The sequence below is a fragment of the Tiliqua scincoides genome, chromosome 1, assembly GCF_035046505.1.
Source record: "Tiliqua scincoides isolate rTilSci1 chromosome 1, rTilSci1.hap2, whole genome shotgun sequence".
In the NCBI taxonomy this organism is placed as follows: domain Eukaryota; kingdom Metazoa; phylum Chordata; class Lepidosauria; order Squamata; family Scincidae; genus Tiliqua; species Tiliqua scincoides.
In genome coordinates this window covers 232,763,172-232,785,957 of record NC_089821.1, presented here as the reverse complement: position 1 = coordinate 232,785,957, position 22,786 = coordinate 232,763,172, and the positions used below count along the sequence as shown (strand labels likewise).

Sequence of the window (22,786 nt, the reverse complement as noted above, 5' to 3'; positions counted from 1 at the left end):
TCTCTGCCATCTTCAAGTCTCCTTTTATCTCCCCTTTCCCTCCCTCATCCTAATATGTTTGACACCCATGATCTAGATTTTTTAAATCCCCTTTTCCTGCGTATGAGAACGTGTTTCCTAACTGCACAAAAAATATATTTTGTGAAATGAAGTTTTTGTCTGTAGTTGGCCCCATTTCATTGCTCTGTTGGTCAGTATGATACTGCTAAGTTTATTGTTAGAAGGAATAATAAGTAAGACATACTGAATATTAATAGTGCAACACTAATTTTAAGTAGATTGTCCAGAACACTTTAAATTTTGTTTTTCAAAAAGAACGTTAAATATTTTATTATATTTGGGACCCAAGCCCTGAGGTAAGGGGACAGATGTTCCCTTATCTTGAGGTGGTCTCTGCCCCCCAACCCACTGCAGGATGCAACACATGTCAAATTACCACAGATGCATCAGCACTGGAAAATGGATATGATTGGGTTCTTGCTCTCTTATTGCATAAGCTGTTTAAAGAAATTTCCAGATGAAGTAATACTGCTTGGATTTCTTGCTGATCTTTTAATGAAACTTTTCTTTACGTATTTGTATGGCAGAAAACTGTACTAGTTTTTCCACAGTAGTATAGTTTTGACTTACCTTAAAAAAATCAAAGGAAATTGTGAGCAGGCTTGTTTGTTAATAGATAACTCAGTGCTTATTGGAAACTAAATGAGGCCACCAAAAATAAGGTAATAGTTTCTACTAGGTATGCAGAAGTTAAATAAATTTGTAAATTTAAGAGGAAAGAAAAAACAAACCCAGCGACTACCTGATGTAAACTGAGGATGCTCAGTGGCCTCCAAGACCGAGAAAATGTTGGTGTCCATTTTTGGAAACACAAGTGTGCAGTGAGTGGGAGAGGGGACTGGCCTCCTTTAGCAGTTTATAATATCCTGTAGATCAGCATTAGGGTGACCTAGGCTGCAATCCTAAACACACTTTCCTGAGAGTAAGCCCCATTGAACAAAATAGGACTTACTTCTAAGTAGACCTGGTTAGGATTGTGCCCCTAATGTTTTGGGCGTAAGATGCAATGGTCTAAGTATCAGTTTTAATATATTTATAATTGCAAGTTGCACTGATAGTTTCTTCAGTGTGATTACACCCAGTTTTGATCGCTCCTATTTGGCTTCCTATTTCTCATTGTCCCCATTAGTATCCTGATTCCTGATCAGAGAGCAAAGCTGAAGGCAGTGAGGTAGGTGTGAATTACTCAGGTTCCTTATCCCTGGGTAGTAGGGTCACATAGGAACATTGTCAGATTGGAATTTTGTGCATGTATGAGTGAAGTAACTCTATTTACAACCACAGACAGGAAGGGTATATTTGATTATGTTTGTAGTCTCTTGATTCAGTTAAGAATTTTGTTGCTGCAATAATATTTTAGCTTAAATATTGGTAGACACAGCATCCGTAGATCTTTCTGAGCCTGGGTTACACCCATCATTTGGCTACAGAATGTAAAGCTTCAGTTCTAAATTATGTTGATTTTATTGCTAGTTTTGCAGCTGTTGCATCATCTGCTTGACACACTTCTGAGAAAAATATGTTTGCTGCTTTTTAGACACTGAAGAATGTAGCTCCCAAAACTGCAAAAATAATGCCCCTCCCTTTGAAGGAAAACTATGGTTTCTTACAATAGACAATCCAGAATTTTTGTCATACATGGAAAATTTTAAACTTTTAGCAATTTCTTTTTATGAAATAAATGGGTGCTAATTTTTAAACTGTATGATATTATGCATAGTGTTATTGGTTGATCAACTCTGAGATAAATTAGCACAGTAATAGCATAAACTTTACTTGCACAAGCTCCTGGGTTCAGTCCTGTTGTCTCCATGCATGGCTGGGACAGATCCCTATGTGAATCCTTGGGGAACAGCTGCTAGTCAGTGTAAAAATTGCTCAGCTAAATGGATCGGTGATCTAGCTTGGTGTAAGGCAGTTGTATGTGGTCAAATTGGAGGAGGTACACTGAACAGAAAGAAATTTTTTTCCTTGTAATTAGGGACGTAGGAGTGATCTGCACCATGAAATGCCTATGTGAACAATGCACAGACATCTGAGCAGCTGAGACTAGAGCCACGTTGAAACTACTTGCTGTATTTTACCAAGATTTTCAGCAGTGTCAGAAAGACGTCCTTTCTTAGTATTCTGGTCTCCAAAACGTTGACCTATTCATTTACACTGCCCACACTAGCTGTCCCTCTCAATGATATCTTCATGTAGCCAAATCTGATTGACTGTAGCACTGACATCAACTTGATCCCTGAATGATTGCCCACAATGAAATTCAGATCTGAATGTAAATGTCTTTGTAGCATTGAGATGTCATCCAGTTGGCTATGTGAATCCTAGTTAGCTCAAATTGCCTATGTGACTGGATGGTGGGAAGAAATACAAGCAAAACAAGTTGCAAAACAACCCTACAAGTTGGGATAGGAATGATGACAAAGCCAAAGTGTCAGATAGGGGAATTAGCAGTAAACATGACTGGCAACAATAATACTAATAATAATACAGGTATTTATATACCGCCTTTCTTGGTCTTTATTCAAGACTTTATTCAAGGCGGTTTACATAGGCAGACTTATTTAAATCCCCGTAGGGATTTTTACAATTGAAAGAAGGCTCTATCTTTCAAGAGCCACAACAATTCAGATGTTTTGTTCTGATCTGGCCTCCATCCTGGCCTCCATCCTCCCACGCTCAGAGCAGATGGAATAGCTCGGCTTCAGCTTGTCAGCTGCTTCAAGGTCGCACAGTGCCGGTGGCCTCGAACTGGCGACCTTGTGGATGTTATCTTCAGGCAAATGGAGGCTCTACCCTACAATGGAGAATCTTCTTGCAATTTGAAGAGGTTTGCGTGGGAAAACTTCCGACCAGTCTCTAATATTCCTTTTCTGGGCAAGGTGATCGAGCAGGTGGTGGCATCCCAGCTCCAGAGGGTCTTGGATGAAGCTGATTATCTGGATCCTTTCCAGTCTGGCTTCAGGTTGGGGTTTGGGACATAGACTGCCTTGGTGGATGACCTGCGCCGGGGAATGGACAGGGGGAGTGTGTTCCTGTTAGTCCTGCTGGACCTCTCAGTGGCCTTCGACACCATCAACCATGGTGTCCTTCTGGGTCAGTTGACTGAGTTGGGGCTTAGAGACACTGTCTTGCAGTGGTTTCGCTCCTTGCTGACAGATTCCAGAAGGTGGTGCTGAGGAATGCTTGTTTGGCATCCTGGCCTCTTAGATGTGGGGTGCCGCAAAGCTCCATTCTGTCCCCCATGCTGTTTAATATCTATATGAAGCCACTGGGAGAGGTCATCCTGAGGTTTGGGGTAGGGTGCCATCAATATGCTGATGACACTCAGCTCTTTCTCTCCTTCCCTACTGATTCCAAGGAAGTAGTCAAAGTTCTGGACTGCTGTCTGGAGGCTGTTGGGAGCTGGTTGTGGGTGAACAAGCTGAAATTGAATCCTGATAAGACAGAGGTTTTCCTGGTCCAGAAGTCCAAGACTCGGGTATTGGACTACCATCCTGCTCTGAATGGGGTTGCACTCCCTCTGACGGAGCAGGTCTGCAGCTTGGGGGTGATCCTGGATCCGCAGCTGCTCCTGGATTCCCAGGTGGTGGCTATGGCCAGGAGAGCCTTTGCTCAGCTTTAACTGATTCGCCAACTGCGACTATACCTGAGTCGTTCAGACCTGGCCATGGTGACCCATACCCTAGTGACATCCAGATTAGACTACTGCAACATGCTCTATGTGGGGCTGCCTCTGAAGATGGTCTGGGAACTACAATTAGTGCAGAATGCGGCCGCCCGTGTGGTTGCTGGGGCTCATTGGTTCAACTCAGTTGGGCCACTGCTTCCGCTGCTACTCTGGCTGCCAGTTTGTTTCCGGGCTGAATTCAAAGTGCTAGTTTTAACTTTTAAAGCCCTATACATCTCAGGTCCAGGGTATCTGAGGGACCGCCTCCTTCCATACAATCCGACCCATCCTCTCAGGTCATCAGAGGGGGCCCTTCTGACTGTGCTGCCACCAGTGAAGGTGAGGGGGATGGCTGCAAGAAAGAGGGCATTCTCAGTGGTGGCTTCCCGTCTGTGAAACTCCTCCTGGAACTAAGAACAGCTCCCTCTTTAGAGTCCTTTTGGCAGGGTCTTGAGACCTTTTTATTTAAAGAAGCCTTTTAATGTTAACATAAGGGGGCATGGCTTTTTTAAAATTTAATTTTGGGTTCCAAGTTTTATGGTTTTTAAATGTTTTATTTTTAGACATATTTATATATTTTATGTTTTTATATGATTTCTGTTGTAAGTGCCCTTTACCAGGCCAGAAAGGTGGGATATAAATTCTATAAATAAACTAATAAATAAATATTTTACCCAACAATGGAAATGGAAGAATATTTGGTGCAACCCTACTTGCAACTAATAAAATGTCATCTGTGATTTTGTTGTAATGGTTTTTCAGTAGAACCAATAACTAATTCTTTTCTACAGGGCACTAATAAATGCTCATGTAATACTTTTTTAAGGGGCTTGTATTATGTCTCAGTTTCACAAACAGAAGGCACTTCCATTTGTTCAACGGGGGCAATTTTTGCAATCTCTCCCTTAATTTCCCCATCCCTGTTTCCTCTATGGAGATCTGTTCTGGGAGGGTTTCCTGATCCCCAGAGGGCTCCTGTGCCAAGGAGGTGGTGAAGTTTGGTTCTGTAATCTTCTTCCCCTATGTGCTCTTTAGTATATAAGCCAATAGATTCTTTGTAATGGACTAACTTTCTGCTTAAATTTCTAAGGCTGCAAACTCAAACATACTTAATGGAAGGGCTGGTAGTAAATACTACTGAAATCTGTGGGACATTCTTCCAGATAAACATGTATAGGGCTAGGCTGCATATGTCTGTTTTTTTTGTGTTGTTTTTTTGGTATACATTTAACCAGTTTCAGTACAGGAGGTTTATAGTGTTCAGAGGCATTCTAAAATATGTATCTGGGTTACAAATCTGTCACAATTCTGCCAACTCTTTTTGCTAGCTGTAACTTTTTGCTGTCAATGCTTTTATCTTTTGAAATGCTACCTAAAGCTATTATGATGGCCTGACACAATAAATATTTAATCTCTTTTCAGGTATTTCAATTTATTCGGTTAATCATCAGCTGTTGCATTTTGACTGCTTGATTCTGACCTAGTTGTTAATGTTTATTTTTAAATAAAAACCTGTTCAATGTCAATATGCAGAATGGCATTAGAATTTATATTTCTCATTCCCAGTAGCACTGAGACATGATGATTTGCCTCTGTGAAAGGGGGAATTTTCTCTTGGTTATTGCTAGTCACATAATCTAAGATATACACTTGATTCTTGCATGGCCAACCAGCCTTGCAAGAAAGGAATTTCATGGAATTTACTTTTAGGCAGTGAAAGGCCTGCCACTGATAGTGTAGTCCAGTGGTTCCCAAACCTTTTCAACCTGTGACTCCCTTTACCTACTGGTTGTTGATTGAGGAGCTCCATTAAGTTACTTTTGGGTGGGGGGGATGTGGGGTAAGCCCAGCCTTGCAGCCTGCAATGGTGCAGCTCAAACACAGAATGGGTATGTCACTGAAAATTAGACCAAGTTCTGATTTTCTGCAGCTTGCTCCTGTGTGCTGTCTAACTTCCTCCTCCAAAGACACCTGTTTAAATGGCATACCACAGTCTCAGTGGCATGTAGCTGGTGGTAACCACTATCCTCAAGTGTGAGTGATGGCTGGTTTATGTGCAGGCAGGTCCTGCTCAGAAAACGCCTTCCTCAGCCTGTCCTTTTTCTTCTGTAGCATCCCTTGTACAACTCAGCAGGCACCTCACACAACAAGGTGAGCTGGCAGCGCCAGAAGGCTCCTCAGAGAACCAGCATGCTGCACTGGGGAGAGAATCACCTGCTTCTTCCCAGCCCAATGCCCCCCCCCCCGACTTTTGTGAGGAGAAAGTAGAGAAGGGGGAGTTAGCCTTCCTGTCAACTGGAGAGAGGAAGGGGTGCTACTGTAGCACGTTGGCAGGTGGAGTGCAGTGAGACTCTCAACGGGATGCAATCAAGGCTGGCTGAGCAGTGACCCTTACAAGCTCGCACCACAAAACTCAAAGCCTACCCACATTACCATTTTGTGGCCGTCTCCTTAGGCCACATTTTACTTTAGCCAGCCAGATGCTTGGCTAGTGAGGTGGCACTTCTGCTCTGGTGGGGAAGGGAGAGAGAGACGATCCTGCCTGTCCTCCTCTGCACAGCTCTGTGCTCTAGGCCACAATTCTGATCTCAGCCACAGTGTCACAGCAAAGATGAGCAGCCCAACACTTCACTCACGCTCTCTTTCTTGTGTCGCACTCCCCCAGCAGATGGGCTACACAAGCCCTGGAGGGCTCGCATCTCATCCCACACTGGTGCCATGGCATCACGCCCCCACTAGTGACACCACTGTTCTGCGGTGCCCCTAGTTAGTTTCAGTGGTTCCCTGGGAGCCGTGGCACACAATTTGGGAACCACTGGCGCAGTTTAAGGAATTGCCATAATGGTATGTAGCCATCAGAAGATCTAGAGAACTACTGCCAGTCATTGCCAACAATACAGGTCCAACCTTGTTATACACGGATTTTTTATACACAGATTTGACTCAGCACAAAAGGCCACCGCAAATGAGAAGGAACGTGCTGATCTCTGGAGAAGGGGGAAAAATGCATCCCTTTAAAATCACAATTTTAAAAAACTGCTTTTTCTTCCTGTTGTAGAGGGATAGTCATGGTTTGAAGCCACGTATCCATTCATACATACCATCATGTCTGTATGTTTTGCTGCATGTGCCCATGTATTGAGAATTGGTTGTTGGTCACAATTTCCAATTGTATGATGTGGCAAAATGGTCATGTTCAATCACACAGTATGATGTGCATGTGCCTTTCTGTGTCAGAAAACCAATGTTTGTGAAGCATTCTTCAGAATGGATGTGAATCTGAATCCCTGTATCAATTGCAACATCTGGTTTCCATTCACTGAAAAAATATAGAAAGCCTGATGCATGTCAATGTTGTCTTAATAGGTACAAGAATGAAAGTTTAAAATAACTATAAAATCTTCTCTTGATGTCTCACTGTAGGATGACGTAGCCTTGCTGAGGATTTATCAGCTAAGCAGAAAATGAGTTTAACATCCTGGTTTTTGGTGAGCAGTGGAGGCACCCGTCATAGGCTGCCCCGAGAGATGATTTTTGTTGGAAGAGATGACTGTGAGCTGATGTTGCAGGTAATTTACAGTTGGAGAAGTGATACAAATTTTGAAAGTTTGAATTGAATGCCAACGGTACACACTGACCTGTATGTAAAAATTAATACAGTAGCCAGGCTGCATGGCCTGTACTGTATCCAGCATAGGTTAGGAGCATGCTGGAGGTCTCCTTAAGGTAAGGGAATATCCAGTTTGCCCTATGAGGCTACTAGGATCTATGCCAGCTATTTAGTTGGCACAAATTTGGGCAGCCTATGTAAACCTTCCTGGCCTTGGAGTGGGGGTTGGAATACGGTATGGTTGCTGCCACTGCTTCCACCCCTCTTCTAGGCCCCATCCCCATCCCTGGAATTCTCTCTGACTCTCTGTGCAGCCTGGCACAAACCTACCTTTCTCTGCTGGCACAGGGATGGGATATGATGGAGTCAGGCTGGTTCATGTCCTTGTGCTGGTGTGGCCTGACTTGCTGCAGATGTGCTTTACAGGCCCATTTGCAACATTTGGGAGCCATCACTGGGGGGGGGGTGCTGATCCAGCGCTTGGGAAGGTTTGAATTGGGCTGTAAATATGGTAATGTTGCTGAATTTTTAAATGAGGCTGCAGATCAGGCCAAGGTTTTAAGTCTTGAGGTAGGCTTGTAGAGAAACCATAGTTTCTGTTGAGTTTACTGTACTGTGTACACAAACCTCATTTAATGGCTGAAAACTGGTTTTGCCTTCAGCTAAGCCTCAGCAACGAAATGGGTGGTGGGGGGAGGGGAAGTGAATGCATTTCACTTGTAGATAAGGTGAATCTCCAAGGCAAAGAATAAAGGGTTGGTATTTGAGTTCACCATAACATTGGATAAAATTAAATTGGGAAAATATGTAATGCCAATGTTTTAAAATAAGGAAAATTATGTAAGTCAGCATGATGTTGCTGCAAAAAGTATGCAGAGAGTGGCAAAAATCAAAACAAGTGTGGCAAGCTTGTAATGCAATTCTTCTCACCAAGTATTTCTATTGCAGCCATTTGATATCCAATTTCAGATGGCTCTTGTGCCATCCCTTATTGCCCTCTGGTTACATTCTGCTACACATCCTCCTCCCTCCCCCTCCCAGTTTCATTTGTATAAGACCATGTGGTGGAGAGTGTGATGTCTGATAACATTTCCTCTATGCAGACTACTGTACTGGCATAACATCCGTTAATACTTGGCAGCAATGCTATGCTGCCATGTGTTGTGATACTGCTCTAGTAAAGCAGTCCTTGTTCCTGTTTTCATAATGGCAGCTCATAGGATCAGAGGGTAGTGGGGGTTCATATATGAAAGCTATCAGTAAATCCAGTGGTCCTTACACAGCAACAATTATTTCTCTTTAATTATTTCTCCAGCCTTCTGAAGAAGAATTTGATCAGAGCATAACACACCACTAGCACTGAACAAATGTTTAGTAATTTGAGTACTCATTTGTTTTGTAGAAGATAATGTTGACTTCCAGCTGTTAAACCCAACTAATTTATATTTAGGGTATGCTTTAAAATATATGATAACTCAAGTTCAATTTCAGAATATTTAACAAAATTAAAATAAACAGTTAACGATCAGTAATTTAACAGAAGCTCCCTTATTTACTAACACATTAGATTCCAGGGATCTGTTTGTAAATCATTTGATAGAATCATAGCATTGGAAGAAACAGACAAGGTCAACCACTCCACCTGTCTGCAGCAGGAAAACCTCCTAGAGTACCTCCAGCAAGTGCCTGTCAAGCCCCTGCTTGAAGATCTCCAGTGAGGGAGAATCCACTACTTCCCTTGACAATTTGTTCTACTGCTGAACTATCCTTCGGAATTGTTGTTTATAAGTACAGCAATACCTTGTCATTCATCAGTTTGCTCTTTCAGCCGTTTTCTGTTGTAACAAATTTTTTCCACATGCTTTCCTCTTTTGTTGGATTTCATCCAACCTTCCATGATGTTCGTCAATGTTTATGCTTATTTTTCTTCTGTATATTTAAGTTTCACACGCGTTTGCATGTGTTATAGTCATTTACCAAACTACTTTGGAATTCTCATATAGAAATATCTCCATCATTAACAAGTGTTAACCCGCTTTTGTTCTATCTTAGGGACATTGTTTGAGGGCGGTAGATTCCTTCACACATCAAATTACAAATCTGCAGCACCATTTTGTTTACTATAAATTCACTTCACCAGAGAAGAGTGCTGCAGGTCCTCTTTCCCCCAGCTCATTCTTACTTTTATTTTGGGTAAGAAACAGAGTCTTAGGCTGGTTCAGACATCTCGCAGAATCATGGTTTTGGTATAATCCTGGTTCTGGCAATGTTCATAAAGTTCAGGTTCGTGTGCTCTCCCTTTCCCTTCGCATTCAAGTGGAGAAAGTTTGAAATTATTGTCTGTGACATCTGAACCTAGCAAATCCTTGTTTGTTCTAACCTGACTTTGCCAGCAAGTCAGAAATGTAAAACTGGGATCTGTATTTGATCTTGAAGTAAAAGATGGAATATTGTTTTGCTCCAAAGTGTGATCTTTATTGAGCAACTCTTTCTTGTTATCCTACAATTCTGAATATTCAGGATTTCTGCCTGTCTAGCTGGCGTTGGTGTACAAAAAGTTGTTTCCCAGGATATAGGCATATCACTTTAAATTCTGAGAGCAACCTGATAAAGGAACAGAACAAACTTGAATTGCTGACCAGCTCTCTTAGCAGAGTATAGTAGTCTTCAGCAGTTCTTAATCTCTTTTTCATTAAATTACACTTTCTGCATTGCTTATTTCCTTTTAGTCCTTATAGTTATAGCAGGTAGATCAAAGCAGTATTGTCATAAAAACAGAATAATTTCAATTTAGAGTATATAGTGTGTATTGTACTAGTCATAAGGATTGACCACCCATACCACGATTTTAGTAGCCAGCAGTCATTTAAGGTGCTGGTCCTACTCAGAAATAGGAAATATTTCAAATCTCTAGTGAGTAGGTACCTGGGATTTTTCCAACTTTCATGGAAAGCATCCTGGCTAATGCTTCTGCTGTTAGATGCTTCTCCCATAAACAGAGGCTTCCTCTGTGAACAGCTGAAGTACTCTGGTCATGGAATGGATACTTGCACGAGTGGAATGTTCCTTTCACTTGCAAAACAAGCTCTTGATAGCAGAAGCACTAGAAGCGCCCTGCTTCTGCTATCACTAAAAATGCAGTTATCAGAAATCTAAAACTGCAATAAATTTCAGTATTATGCATACTTCATCATATAACTTTTTGTAGTAATAGTAAGTGGCTACAGAGCACACAACGTGTAGTCTGTTAAATATGTATTGTTAGTTGGCAACCTTCAGTCTCGAAAGACTATGGTATTGCGCTCTGAATGGTGGTTCTGGAACAGCGTTTAGTGTGACTAAAAAGACCGCTTTGGGAGTGACAATTCCTTCCACACTGGGAGCAAGTGCAGTCTGTCCCTGGTCTGTCTTCCTGGCTACGGGCCTTCCTTCTTTGTCTCAGTCTGTTGGCCAAGTGTCTCTTCAAACTGGAAGAGGCCATGCTGCACAGCCTGCCTCCAAGCGGGCTGTTCAGAGGCCAGGGTTTCCCACCTGTTGAGGTCCACTCCTAAGGCCTTCAGATCCCTCTTGCAGATGTCCTTGTATCGCAGCTGTGGTCTACCTGTAGGGCGCTTTTGCTTCACAAGTTCTCCATAGAGGAGATCCTTTGGGATCTGGCCATCATCCATTCTCACGACATGACCGAGCCAACGCAGGTGTCTCAGCAGTGCATACATGCTAGGGATTCCAGCTCGTTCCAGGACTGTGTTGTTTGGAACTTTGTCCTGCCAGCTGATGCCGAGGATGCGTCGGAGGCAGCGCATGTGTATTGTAGATTATTTGAATTCCTACACATCTGTAATGTTGCCAAGATGGTGGTTATGAGGTCAACAATGATATTTTGTTTTATATATATATGTATATATATGTACGCTGTTTTTCGCCCCAGAATTTTTTAATCTAGACTTACAAATTCATTTGTTCTTTTCTATATGCAGAGAATGGGGGCAGAGTGTAACAAGCATATAAAATGACTTTTATTTTCTGTGTTGGCCCTAAGCATCTACAGTTCCATTTGTTCTTTAATAAAGGTTTATATTTATACAAAGCATGATGTGTATAATCACTGCTGTTTCAATACATTTTACTAGATTGTACAGATAATTTTGCAGTGAAGCTTGCTCCTCTAGATTTACCTAGACACCTGGAGATACTACACTTTCATTTAGAATTATAAGCATCTAAAATAACAAGCAATTTTGTAGCTGTGTAAGTTCTGCTTCTTTTTTCTGTAATTCAACTGGAAAGCCTCATTGTTCCTTGAATATTCTCTAAATTATCACCTGAATGAAAAAAATGCAAGTTGCTGATATAATTTTTCATTAGTAATACGGTATCTTCAGTATGTCCACATAGGAGAATGAAGAAAGAGTTGCATTAATGCCTTCACTATATGCCAGTGGTTCCCAAAGTCCTTTGTAGGAGCTGGGAACGACTTGCATCTTTGCAGGGGCGAGGCTATGGCAGCAACACGATCTCCAGGATTGTGCCACTGCTGGGACAGAAGGGTTTTTTAAAAACTTATCTGCAGCTAATGCTGGCCGCCAGAGGGGTGCAGGGAGCCCTGCAGGTGCCTCCACAGGGCTCACTAAGCCTTTGATTAACTAAAAATAGAGATTGGAAACCTCTTCTGGTTTCACAGTTGAAAACCAGAAGTGGTTTCTGATGTCTGTTTTGAGGCTTTGGAAGCCCTGTGGAGGTGTCCGTGGGGCTCCCTGCACCCCAACCCTGCAGGCCAGTGCTAGCTGCAGGTAAGTAACTCCCCTTCTGATCTGGCAACGGCACGATCTTGGGGGTTGTGTTGCTGCCATCCCTCCTGCCCCACCCCTTGGGGTCAGGGCTGATTGCTTCCCTGGCTGGTGGGTCACAACCCACCATTTTGGGAACCACTATATGCTGTAACAAAGTACCGTTTAGAGAGCTGTTTTGACTTTCTGTTAACTTATTGTCCAGTGCTATTCACACCTATTAAAATAATCCTTGTCTATTTCACACTGAATGTATACTATATTTTAAAACTTAATATTGCAGCAAACAGTTTTTATAAATATATCCTCAAGATTTAACCATTACCCTTTTATTTGCTGGACTTCCAGACATTCACATTGCCTTTCTACAGATTAAGCAAATATCAGTTGCTAAATAAATATCTATTCCTGTAATTTTCGTTTTGTCAGCTATTTTGACTATTTCTGTTGGTCCTCCATTTTGTCCCTTATATCAAATTCTTTGTCTATCCTTTGGAGCCCTTCACAGCACTCCTTTTGTTATAAGTAGAGGTGTTTGAAAATGGTATTTATTTTATTTGGAAGTAGCGCCATTGTGTTTAGTAAGACTTTTAAGCTGTAATCCTGGAAACAAACACCTCTAAATATAAGTTTTTCCTGTGTGTTATGATATTCTTTAAAACTTTTTTTTGAAACAAGTAACATTTATTATCTTTTACATTATTTATCCTAGCTTTATGTTTAAATCTTCTAAATATTTCAGTCACGTAGTGTGGATAAGCAACATGCTGTAGTCAACTATGATGCCTCTGCTGATGAACACTTGGTGAAGGATTTAGGCAGTCTAAATGGGGTAAGTTAAATATAACTCTATGCTCTTACTGAGACTTCTAGCTTAATTCATAGAGCATTGACACCATGCTGTAGTTTGTAGCACAATTGGAAACTAAAGTGTTTCCAAAATATTTTTTGCATTGAAAAGGTCGGCTTTATAATTTAACTTGGTAATACTCAAACTTTTTAGAACTGGGACCTACTTTTTAAATAGACAATCTATCAGAACCCACCCAACTTTATGAGACTTTTAAAAAAGGGTGATCTAGAAAGAAATATGTATCTTTACAAGTAATAATTTATTTGCTAAAAACTAATCAATTTCTCATAATGATGCAGCCCCAATGAATTGCAGCCCCAATGAATAATCCCAGGCTTGAGGGGCTTAGTTATGTGACCCATCCTTTACCTGACCCCCACTACCTATCATTGAGGGACTTTGGGGGGGGGGGGTTTGAGAATTCAACAGAAAAAAAACACTCAAATATTTATCTCCCTATATTTACATAAGCTTGCAAACTGAAGGCGCTCAGCTTCCTGCAAATTGCAGGAGCTCTGCTGTTTGCATGACAATTAGCAACTACAGGTTGATGGTGAAGCCCCATAAGAGCTTCACCTCCCTTTATCCAGCACTCCAGGCAAGCCAGGCTATGGTGGGAAAATGGAAGTGGAGGCTGGGTGGGTTGATGTCCTGAAGGCTTCGAGCTTTCTGGAGTCAGTCTGCCAGAAATTTTGAGCCCTGCCCTCTCTCCCATGAACAGTCTGAGATTAGCTGGTCACTCTTTGGGGGGACTGGGTAGTAATTTTTTGTCACCAGCTTGTTTGGCCTTGGCTGATGATTTTTTTCACCTACCCCGGACTGGTATGGTGGGTTATATGTTTAGAGTTATTTACCTTGAGCAGTCAGTCACTTGAGCAAGTATAGCAGGGCAGGGTAGCCAGAGCAGTAGGGAATCCAGCATACATTTTGAGGTCAGCAAAGTCGAGGGGTAATCTAGGTCTGCTCAGATGATACTTGTCTGGGTCGCTGAGGCTGGCTGGCAGGCCCCCAGGCTGGATTGGGCAGAGGACAACGATTGGCGTGGCCTCGGGGTATCTGTTTGTCCAGCTGCCTAGGGGTTGGTGTTGATAAGCTCTCTTGGTTGATGACTGAGGAAGCTTAGAGCCAGATTTTGATGCCCCTGTAGCCCAGGGCAGTCAAAAATTGCAGTAAAGCCAAATCCATTTAAAAAACAATGTCCTTTTGCTCAGCCATTTAAAATAGCCTTGCCGACCTTTTGTAATGCACGCAGAGGCAATCAGTCTCTCTCTCCAGGCCTTCGAAAGAGTTCACTCAAAGGCAGCGAACTCTCCCTTTCCTGGGAGCCCAGCGCAGGGAAAGAATGGAGGAGGTGATAATGACTTGCATTCTTTCATATGCTCAGGAGAAGGGACAGGTTGCTTTCCTGTGAGTGAAGCTGTTCTGAGTGCCTGGAGAGAGAATGATTTATGGATTGTCAGCCAGCTGCCCTCTCTCGCATTAATGAGGTTATTATTAAATAACATATTGCATTACGAGGGGTGAAAATTCTGTGGATAATTAGTTTATACCTGTATCTTGCAAATGGTAGGAACTCAGTTCTTTGCCATTAGCAGTTATCTGATTTTTGAATAGCTTCAAGGCACCTCTTCCCTGCCACCTCCCCCTCCCTGGAACACCTCCTCCCCCCCCAGCCCCTGCTTTCTTCTCCGCTGCTCGGCAGTCCATGTGACTGGCCCACGCTTGCATGGGTGATCGCCCGGCGTTAGGGGTGACAGTGCGTGCTGGCGACAATGGCGATGTTTGTGACAGTGCATGCTAGTGGTAAGCCGGTGCATGGAGCTCAGGATTGGGCTCTATGGCTGCACATTAAGTTCATGCAAGATGTATGTACTTGTATTCTGCCTCACTGGCACAGCAGCCCTCTATGCCTACCGAAAATCCACTGAGAGGGTATGGAACACCCACCCACCCCCTGAACAGAACAGCAAAGGACACTGGAAATAACTTAAGGAGAATAATTAAGGAGAGATTGGTGAAATAACTCCCTCCACACAAACAGAAGCATGTTCTGTTCATGGAAGAGAAACTTGGGATACAAGGCAATATACATAAATGCTAACTAAAATAAAATTTCATTTACAGAACACATTTGGTTTCTAGATATGAATATTATTTAAATCTTCAGGGAAACATTTTAAGATGAAAACTAAAGATGTAAAACTGCATTGCGGTGTTATGATTGTAACTTAAGAAATGTAAACAGAAAGAAACTTGTAACTTAGCAGAAAGAAATTTGTAACATGAGTGTAAAGTGCAAGCAGAAAGTTGTTTTCCCATCCCCCTACTCAGCATAGCAGTATGCTGAATTCACCTAAAATCTATTCAAAGGGATGCTCTGGAATAGGATACTGTAGTGCAGTGAAGGATACAGCATTAAGGGGAGATAAGTGAAAATGCCCCCCACCAGGAATACTACCCGTGGTTTGTAGGATCTGTAATAAATAATGTGAACACCTGCTAGATCCCGTCAAGCACTTAGGGCCCAATATTATTCAACTTTCCAGCACTGGTGCAGCCACAATGCAGTCCTGAAGGAAGGGAACAAATGTTCCCTTACTTTGAGCAGGCCTCTGTTTCTGGCCTCCTACAGGATGTAGCACACACCCTATTGGCATGGCTGCATCAGTACTGGAAAGTTGTATAGGATTGGGCCCTTAGCTTAATAAAATACTTCCTGGTTTGTCAAACCATGATCTGCCTCATGGCAGTCTGGTTAGACAAATTGGGAAGTAGTTTATTAAGCTGCGTGAAGGGGAAAGCATGGTATTACTCCAACAGGCAACAGAATTGTAATATTCTTGGACCGTGTGGGCCAAGTGCATTGTTGTTTGGGGAGAAGTGTCTACTGTTATGGAAATAATACACATTAGTTCTGCTATTATATTTCCCTCGCACACATGGTGTTAATAGCAAATATTAAGCCAGGGTCATATCGGCAGTAAATAAACATATCTTCATGCATTTGATTTTTTGGATAGTTGAGTTAGATTGATTCTTGAGCATGTTCTTCAACAATTAAATCATGGTATTGGTGCTATGGCTTTGCTTGAAATGCTAAATCCAGATTGAGAATTCAATTGCCACTGAAATATTTAATACTGCTTTCCTTTTTGCAGACATTTGTGAATGATGTGAGGATTCCAGAGCAGACTTACATCACCCTAAAGCTTGATGATAAACTGAGATTTGGATATGATATCCTATTGTAATATGCATTCATCTTTTATGTGACAAAAATATTGTAACTGTTCATGTTCATGAATTTGCATACTTTATTCTTTCATGAACTTTGTGTGTTTACATTTTTAGAGTTGTCAGAAAGGGGGCAGAGGCAGAAAGGAACCGAAAAAACTTTAAAAAAGCTAAAATTTTAAGATGATCTTGTCTGTGTAATAATATATAATAATATACTTTGGAATATACATTCCAAAGCTGGAAGCTACACATTTTCAAGAAACCTTTATTGGCATAATACACATTTAATAATTTATTATTAGATATTATCTAATAATAGATATTGCCACATTCCTCTTTCATTTCCTGGAAGTCAGAGTTGAGTAACTTGTTCAATGTCAACGTTACAGCAAAAGCTTAAAAAAACAAAAAGATAGCTGTGATTTGGTGCTTTATTGGCATATAATTAATATAATTTGCACATAATTTGATAACATTTAGGTTGCAAAGTACAAAAACAAAGTACCAGGCATCTGCAAGCAAAGAGGTGATACACAATATTTTCATTCAATCAGAACAAGTTATCTATGATACTTACAAGTTAGAGCAGTTCTGGAAATTGGAATGAAGAGGAGAGAGTGGAAGTATACCTCAGAAAAAAAAGACAATTGTGAAGATGAAATGTTTTTTGATGTTGTCACAGATGGCAGCAGCCTATTAAGCCTATTAAACCTTACACCAAAAACACAATAAGAGAGTAACAGCCCAATCCTGAGCTGCCCGGTGCACCCAGGCACGGTGGCGCCGAGAAGGGCTGCCACTGGATCCTGCGCCTCCCGAGCTGCCTTGGGAGAAGGGAACTTTTGTCCCCTTTCCCCGAGTAAGGTAAGCAGCCCCGCAGTGGGATTTCTCACTTGACCACTGACCAAAAGGTTGGCGGTAAGGTAAAGGCATTTGTGTAGGGCAGTGGTACTCAAACCTTTCCAGCCAGTGGCTCCCTTGACCCCCGTGGCTATTGGCCATGACTCCCCATCATGTTCCTGAGGGCTGGAAGTGACATCATTAAACAGGAAGTGGCCAGAAATTTTAACTATATTAATATTAATTATGTTAATCATATCATTAATTACAGATCCTAAAAATATATTATTAATACACAGCAGTATACATGCTTGATAAATGATCAGCTGCTGATCACTGTTAGAGACAGGGTACTGGAGTAGGTAGATTTTGTCTGGTCCAGGAATACTCATTTTTTTAACTTTGTAAGCATACCAATAGAATTGTTTTATCAAATGAACTTCGTGAACAACCAGTCTGACCAACATTACACGCGCGCGCACACACACACACCCCCTATGGACCGAAATCCAACTAGTCATTTCTCCCATTCTCCTTGAATAGGATTGAACCCTTTATTAATTTAATGAAATTAAATTTTTCCAGCAGCTGGTGGGGAAAACAAAAATAGACCATGAAAATAGATCAGAGCTGATAAGGGTTTGGTTAGGAAGCTGATTTGTCTCCTATACTAAGAGATGCACAGCTCAAGCCTATGCATGTCTACTCAGAAGTAAGTCCTATTAGAGTCAATGGAGCTTACTCCCAGGAAAGTGTGGATAGGATTGGGCTGGCAATCACTTCATCAATGGCTGATTAGGATTCCCTTCAAATAGCAAGATTCATCACTTTAAAAATATAGCTTTTCCTCTTCAGTCAAATAACGTTTAATAAATCACTTTAAAAACAGTATCCTTTTTCTTCTCCTGGCCAAATAAAGTGTGTGCTTGTCTCTCTCCTCCCCCTTTGCCAACTGCATGGAAACAACTTTAAGGGGAGGGGGAGGAAAGGTTTGGAGATCGAAAGGGGGGAGTGGAAAGAGGGAGGGGGTTGAAAAGAGAGCTTTCACTTTGATAAGAAGCGTTCCCAGGCTGGGAACTAGGAACCACCCAGACAAGGATCAAGGAGAGCTTTGCATACAACATGCAGCGAACAGAGAAGGCAGCAGCCTCAGAGTGGAGGGAGAAGAGGGCGGGGCGGCAGCAGCCACTCTCGCAGCTGAGCAACTGTTTCTTCTGCTTTAAAAAAAAACACGCAGAGATGGGCAGAAGATGGACTCGTATCCTGCCCAGTGGTGTGACTGTATCGCTGAGAGAGGACATCCCATGCCTCCCCTTTGAGTTCCTGATGGCTCCCTAACAAGCCGCGCCTCACAGTTTGAATAACACTGGTGTAGGGCTCTGCGCCCTACACGAGTGCCTTGGATCCTGTGGAGCAAAGCTCTGTGGACCTGCCTCCCTCCCTCCCCCCAGCACCCCTCCAACCCACTCCCCGGAACACCTCCCCCTGCCCTCCCCCCTCCCCGGAACACCACCTCTCCACCCCTGTCCCCGCCCCCGCTTACCGTGCCGCAGCTCGGCGGTCTGGGAGACCGCCCCGCGTTAGCCCAGCACCGGCTGGTGCTGAGCTAGTATGGGCGGGAGCCTGGCGGTGAGGCTCGCAAACATGCCTTATGGCATGTTTGCAACAATGCTCAGCGGCACGGAGCTGTGCTGCCAAGCACAGGATTGGGCTCTGAGGGCGCAATCCTAACCAACTTTGCAGCACTGACATAACTGTGCCATTGTGGTATGTACTGCATCCTGCAGTGGGGAGCCAGTCAAGGAGGCCTCCTCAAGGTAAGGGCATGTTTATTACCTTACCTTGCAGCTGCATTGCAGCTAGGTCAGTGCTGGAAAGTTGGTTAGGATTGCACCCTAATTCTCTCAATTCAAATATTGCAGTAAGGAAATTTACCTGTGGTTTAGCATTGGATTTGAAATGCTAAACCATAATTATGTCCGTTGGTTTATCTCCAGAGGTTGCTGCACCATGGAGACAGGAAAATATATGAGACTGAGAGGGCAGAAAATGAAGACAGATGCATAAAGCATAGGTTGCTGGATGTAGTTTTTGAAAGCTCAGACCGTAGTTTGACATAATGTCTGAAGTGTCTTAAGTTGCAAGAGTGCTCTTCTCACTTGCTGCTACATACTAATAGCCATATAAATTCTTTGATTCAAGCTGATGAGCAAATATGTTACTTATGTTAAGATACATTTTGTGAGTAACTAGATGTGAAAAAGAAGCATTATGATAGATACATGAGATAATGTGTAACCTAGCATAGTATACAATGCTTTATTAATATGTACTTCTTAATTATAGTCACAAATTGTTCCACAACTAAAAATTTGAAACTGTGAGTAATATTTACTGCAAAAATCTTGTATTTCTTCCTCTCCTTTGTGATATTTCTGAAGAATTTACACACATTACTATTTTCCTTATCGCATCACACATACCAATCTTTTTACTGTAGTCAGAGGAGAGATGAGAGTCCCTGAAGAAGCACTTAAGGTAAAAACATCAACTGTGTGTATATTGTTACTTATTCTGGATTGTGATACTAAAGAATTATTAACTATCTGTAGCCACCATGCAAGTATTTGGGAAGCTTGTGGGACTGCTCTTACTATTCTCTAGCTCAAGAAATGCTCATGTAAAACCTCAGTCTCTGTAAATCAGTGTTTCCATACTGGAATTGTGTGTGGGCCCAGTGTGATGGTTCAAATCATAGCAACTTGAAGAGGAAAGGCTACAGTGCCTACAAATGGAACCTCCACAGGCATTCTTCTCGAGGTCCTCATGGGGGCACTAGCTTAAAGTATATTTACATAGAAACTGATTCTTTTCAAACAAATCTCAAGGTCTTATTCATACAGTAGTTTTAGAATAGGAAGATAGATAGTAAATGATTACAAAATGAATCTTTCTGTTTCCTTGTTTGGTGGGATTTTCTTTAATCTCTAGCATGAGAAATTTACAAGTCAACTTCAGTTATCCCAAAAGTCCTCTGATGCAGAAGGATCAAAGCCAACCAATGTTAAAGCTGCAGAGTCAAAGCTACAAGATTCTGTTGCTGAAGTGCACCACAAAGCTATAGAGATGCTGAAATCTGAAGAGAAATCTGCAGGTGAGAGAAAGGAAACAAGACATTGCTGTTCTAGCCATTAAAATGTACTGACAGTTTTTGGTTACTGTAAAAACAATATTCTAGATATTGCTAATATATATGCAATAATAAATGCACAGATGTTGGAGTCTCTGGTTTTGTTAGTGAGGCAGGGTCTTGAAGACACTTCAGTTAAATATTTTCTACTGCTACTCTCAGTAACACTGTGATTATGAAATGTTTTTTGTTTTTTTTAAATCTGCCTGGTATTTCTTTTGGGAGACTGGAGACAGCTTACAATAGCAATTAAAAAAATATTGTTGTGGGAGGTGGTGGTTGTGTATGGCATTGGGAAGCAGGCTACCAATTGCCTGCTGCGCAGGGGGATCCCAGTTTCATGCCTTATGTAGACCGTGCCAGTTCAGAAATCCAAGATTAACCCTGCCCTTCAGAGCATCAATGAGGAGAGGGTTAAGGTTGCATCCTGTTGTCTTGCACTGGATAGCTGTGTCTCCTTGAGCAGGTTGTATGCCTCCGCCTGAGAGACATGGCCAACGTCTTCTCAGCCTTGCCTTCCTAGCTGTCCTCATTAGATATTGTAGGGTGTTTTAAATCCAGTAGTGGACTATGCTCACTACCCACATTCTGGGCCACCCCTCCTTGTCATGTTGCAGCCATTGCCAAGGGCACTGTGGCATTCCTTGTGAACTGTGCAGGAGCTGGAACTGTATGCAGCATGATCTGAAATGTGGGGTACTGGTTGTGTCTGCAGAGCTGTACCTTAATGTATACCTAAACTTGCTGCTGTGATAGCAGGGTAAGGTCTTGAGCCACCTGATGGTGCCTGCAGAGTTGTGCCTAAGCTTGCTGACTCCAGGTCATTCTTGCAGGCAGGTCCATGGTCCATTATCTTCCCGGGTATGGCTGAGGTTGAATGTTGTCCCTGTGGTGCCAGCAGAGTAGTGCCTATGCTTGCTTCTGGCATGAACTGGAACACCTTCTGCAACCTTCCAGACTTGTTTTTGCTGGAGTGTCATGGTGAGGTGAGGAAGGCTTCCAGTTCAGGCCAAGGCCAGAAGCTGCCCCTGTGCCCGCCTGCAGAGTTGCACCCCAGCAGGCCTTGCGCTGCTCAGGCTGATGGAAGGCATGTGGAAGAGGCTGAGGATCAGCTGGTCCATGCAGCGTGTGGTGATATTTAGCAATATACAAAAAGGCTATATTTCATTTTATTGATTAAAATTGGCTTTATTTCATTATTTTCTGCAAATACCAAAAACAAACGCCTCTACCCATAAGTAATTGGCCAATTATGAAGTAATTGGCAAAAGCAAACAAAAAGAAACACGTAAAGATTCAGCTGGATCTCTGGAGGGAAATAGAGTCATGAGAGAAATATGTAGGCAGATGCAGGCAGCCTGCTGCTTCTGTTGTTGCATGTGAATGTCAATCTAGTGGTGGTGGTGATGATGATGCTCAGCATTTGCCAGTATATTAGAGGCTTTCCTTGCTGGACTATCTCATTGCTGTGGCAGCTACATGAACTTCTTTGTCCTTGAACTGGTGGGTGGGGTGAGATAAGAGAAAATAATGTTTGGTGTTTTAAATGTGGTGAATGTGTGGCAGGATGGACTGGCAGAATGTGTGACTAGGAAGGCAGTAGTAATGCAAAATACCAACAGCTTCACAGTTGGCCTTCCAATATGCTATAGAAAGGTTAGGTGAACACTTTTTCAGATCATTGTCTTTCCCCCAACAATGTGTCACCACTGCACCACTCCCTGGGTTGTTTCATACCTCAAGCTGACTCTGTGGACAACTGTTTTAGACAATAGCCCTTGTGGATAACAGTTAAGCCATTTAATCACTGCTGCATACTTGCTAGGCCTGCTATGGCCTTTCAGTCATTATTGGCTTTGAGAAATAATAGATACTGCCTCTTTGTCTGATTACAAGCCTGATCAATCAGTAATCAGGTAAGCATAGGATCCAAAGATGAATTCTGAAACAGATTATTTGTATCTCGCTTCAGAGCAAGGAACTGGCAGTCCTTCTAAGGATTCAATATGTTGATCATATACAGGTGGCTCTATATACCAATGCTTCATATCCCTCCTGAAGAATACTAGGTCTGTTCTTCATAGTGTCAAATTTTGCCAGTTAGAAGCTATAACTATCATTTTTCCCTCATCTGACTCCTCTTGGTGCTTCAAACAAGCAATCTATTTTGTTTATATAGATCTTTCTGCCATGCCTCGGGGTACACCATTATATGGGCAACCATCATGGTGGGGTGATGATGAAGCTGAAGAAAATGGTTACAAACAAGATGGTAAATCTGAAGAGAGATTTCAAGAACCTGGCGTTTTAGGTAAGGTTACCTAGAAAATAGATCAATTTGTACCTTTCCTGTTACCCATCATTCCACAGGTATATACTTGCATGTACAGTAGCCCCCCATATCCTCGGGGAATGCATTTGGGCACCCACAGATGCCCAAAACTATGGATATCCTATATACAATACAGTATTTGCAAACGGCTGGCTTTAAGACTCAGAGGTTTCTGTAACTCCCCCCACCCAATATTTTTGATCT

The 22,786-nt window shown here is 42.3% G+C and overlaps 1 protein-coding gene across 4 annotated transcripts in view; it reads left to right on the top strand.

The window, feature by feature from the left end:
- The window catches only part of CEP170 (centrosomal protein 170), a 108,268-nt gene that overhangs the window by 13,546 nt on the left and 71,936 nt on the right, over nt 1-22,786 (top strand). For 3 of the 4 annotated variants that reach the window (XM_066617438.1, XM_066617430.1, XM_066617422.1), the window contains exons 1-3: nt 19,546-19,598; nt 20,052-20,214; nt 22,430-22,561. In XM_066617438.1, coding sequence (XP_066473535.1) covers nt 19,572-19,598; nt 20,052-20,214; nt 22,430-22,561 — 322 coding nt within the window. In that variant the 5' untranslated portion in view covers nt 19,546-19,571. Of the gene's footprint in view, nt 1-7,156; nt 7,303-12,872; nt 12,963-16,141; nt 16,221-19,539; nt 19,599-20,051; nt 20,215-22,429; nt 22,562-22,786 lie in introns of those variants that run through there. The other variant, XM_066617448.1, reaches the window with a different exon arrangement.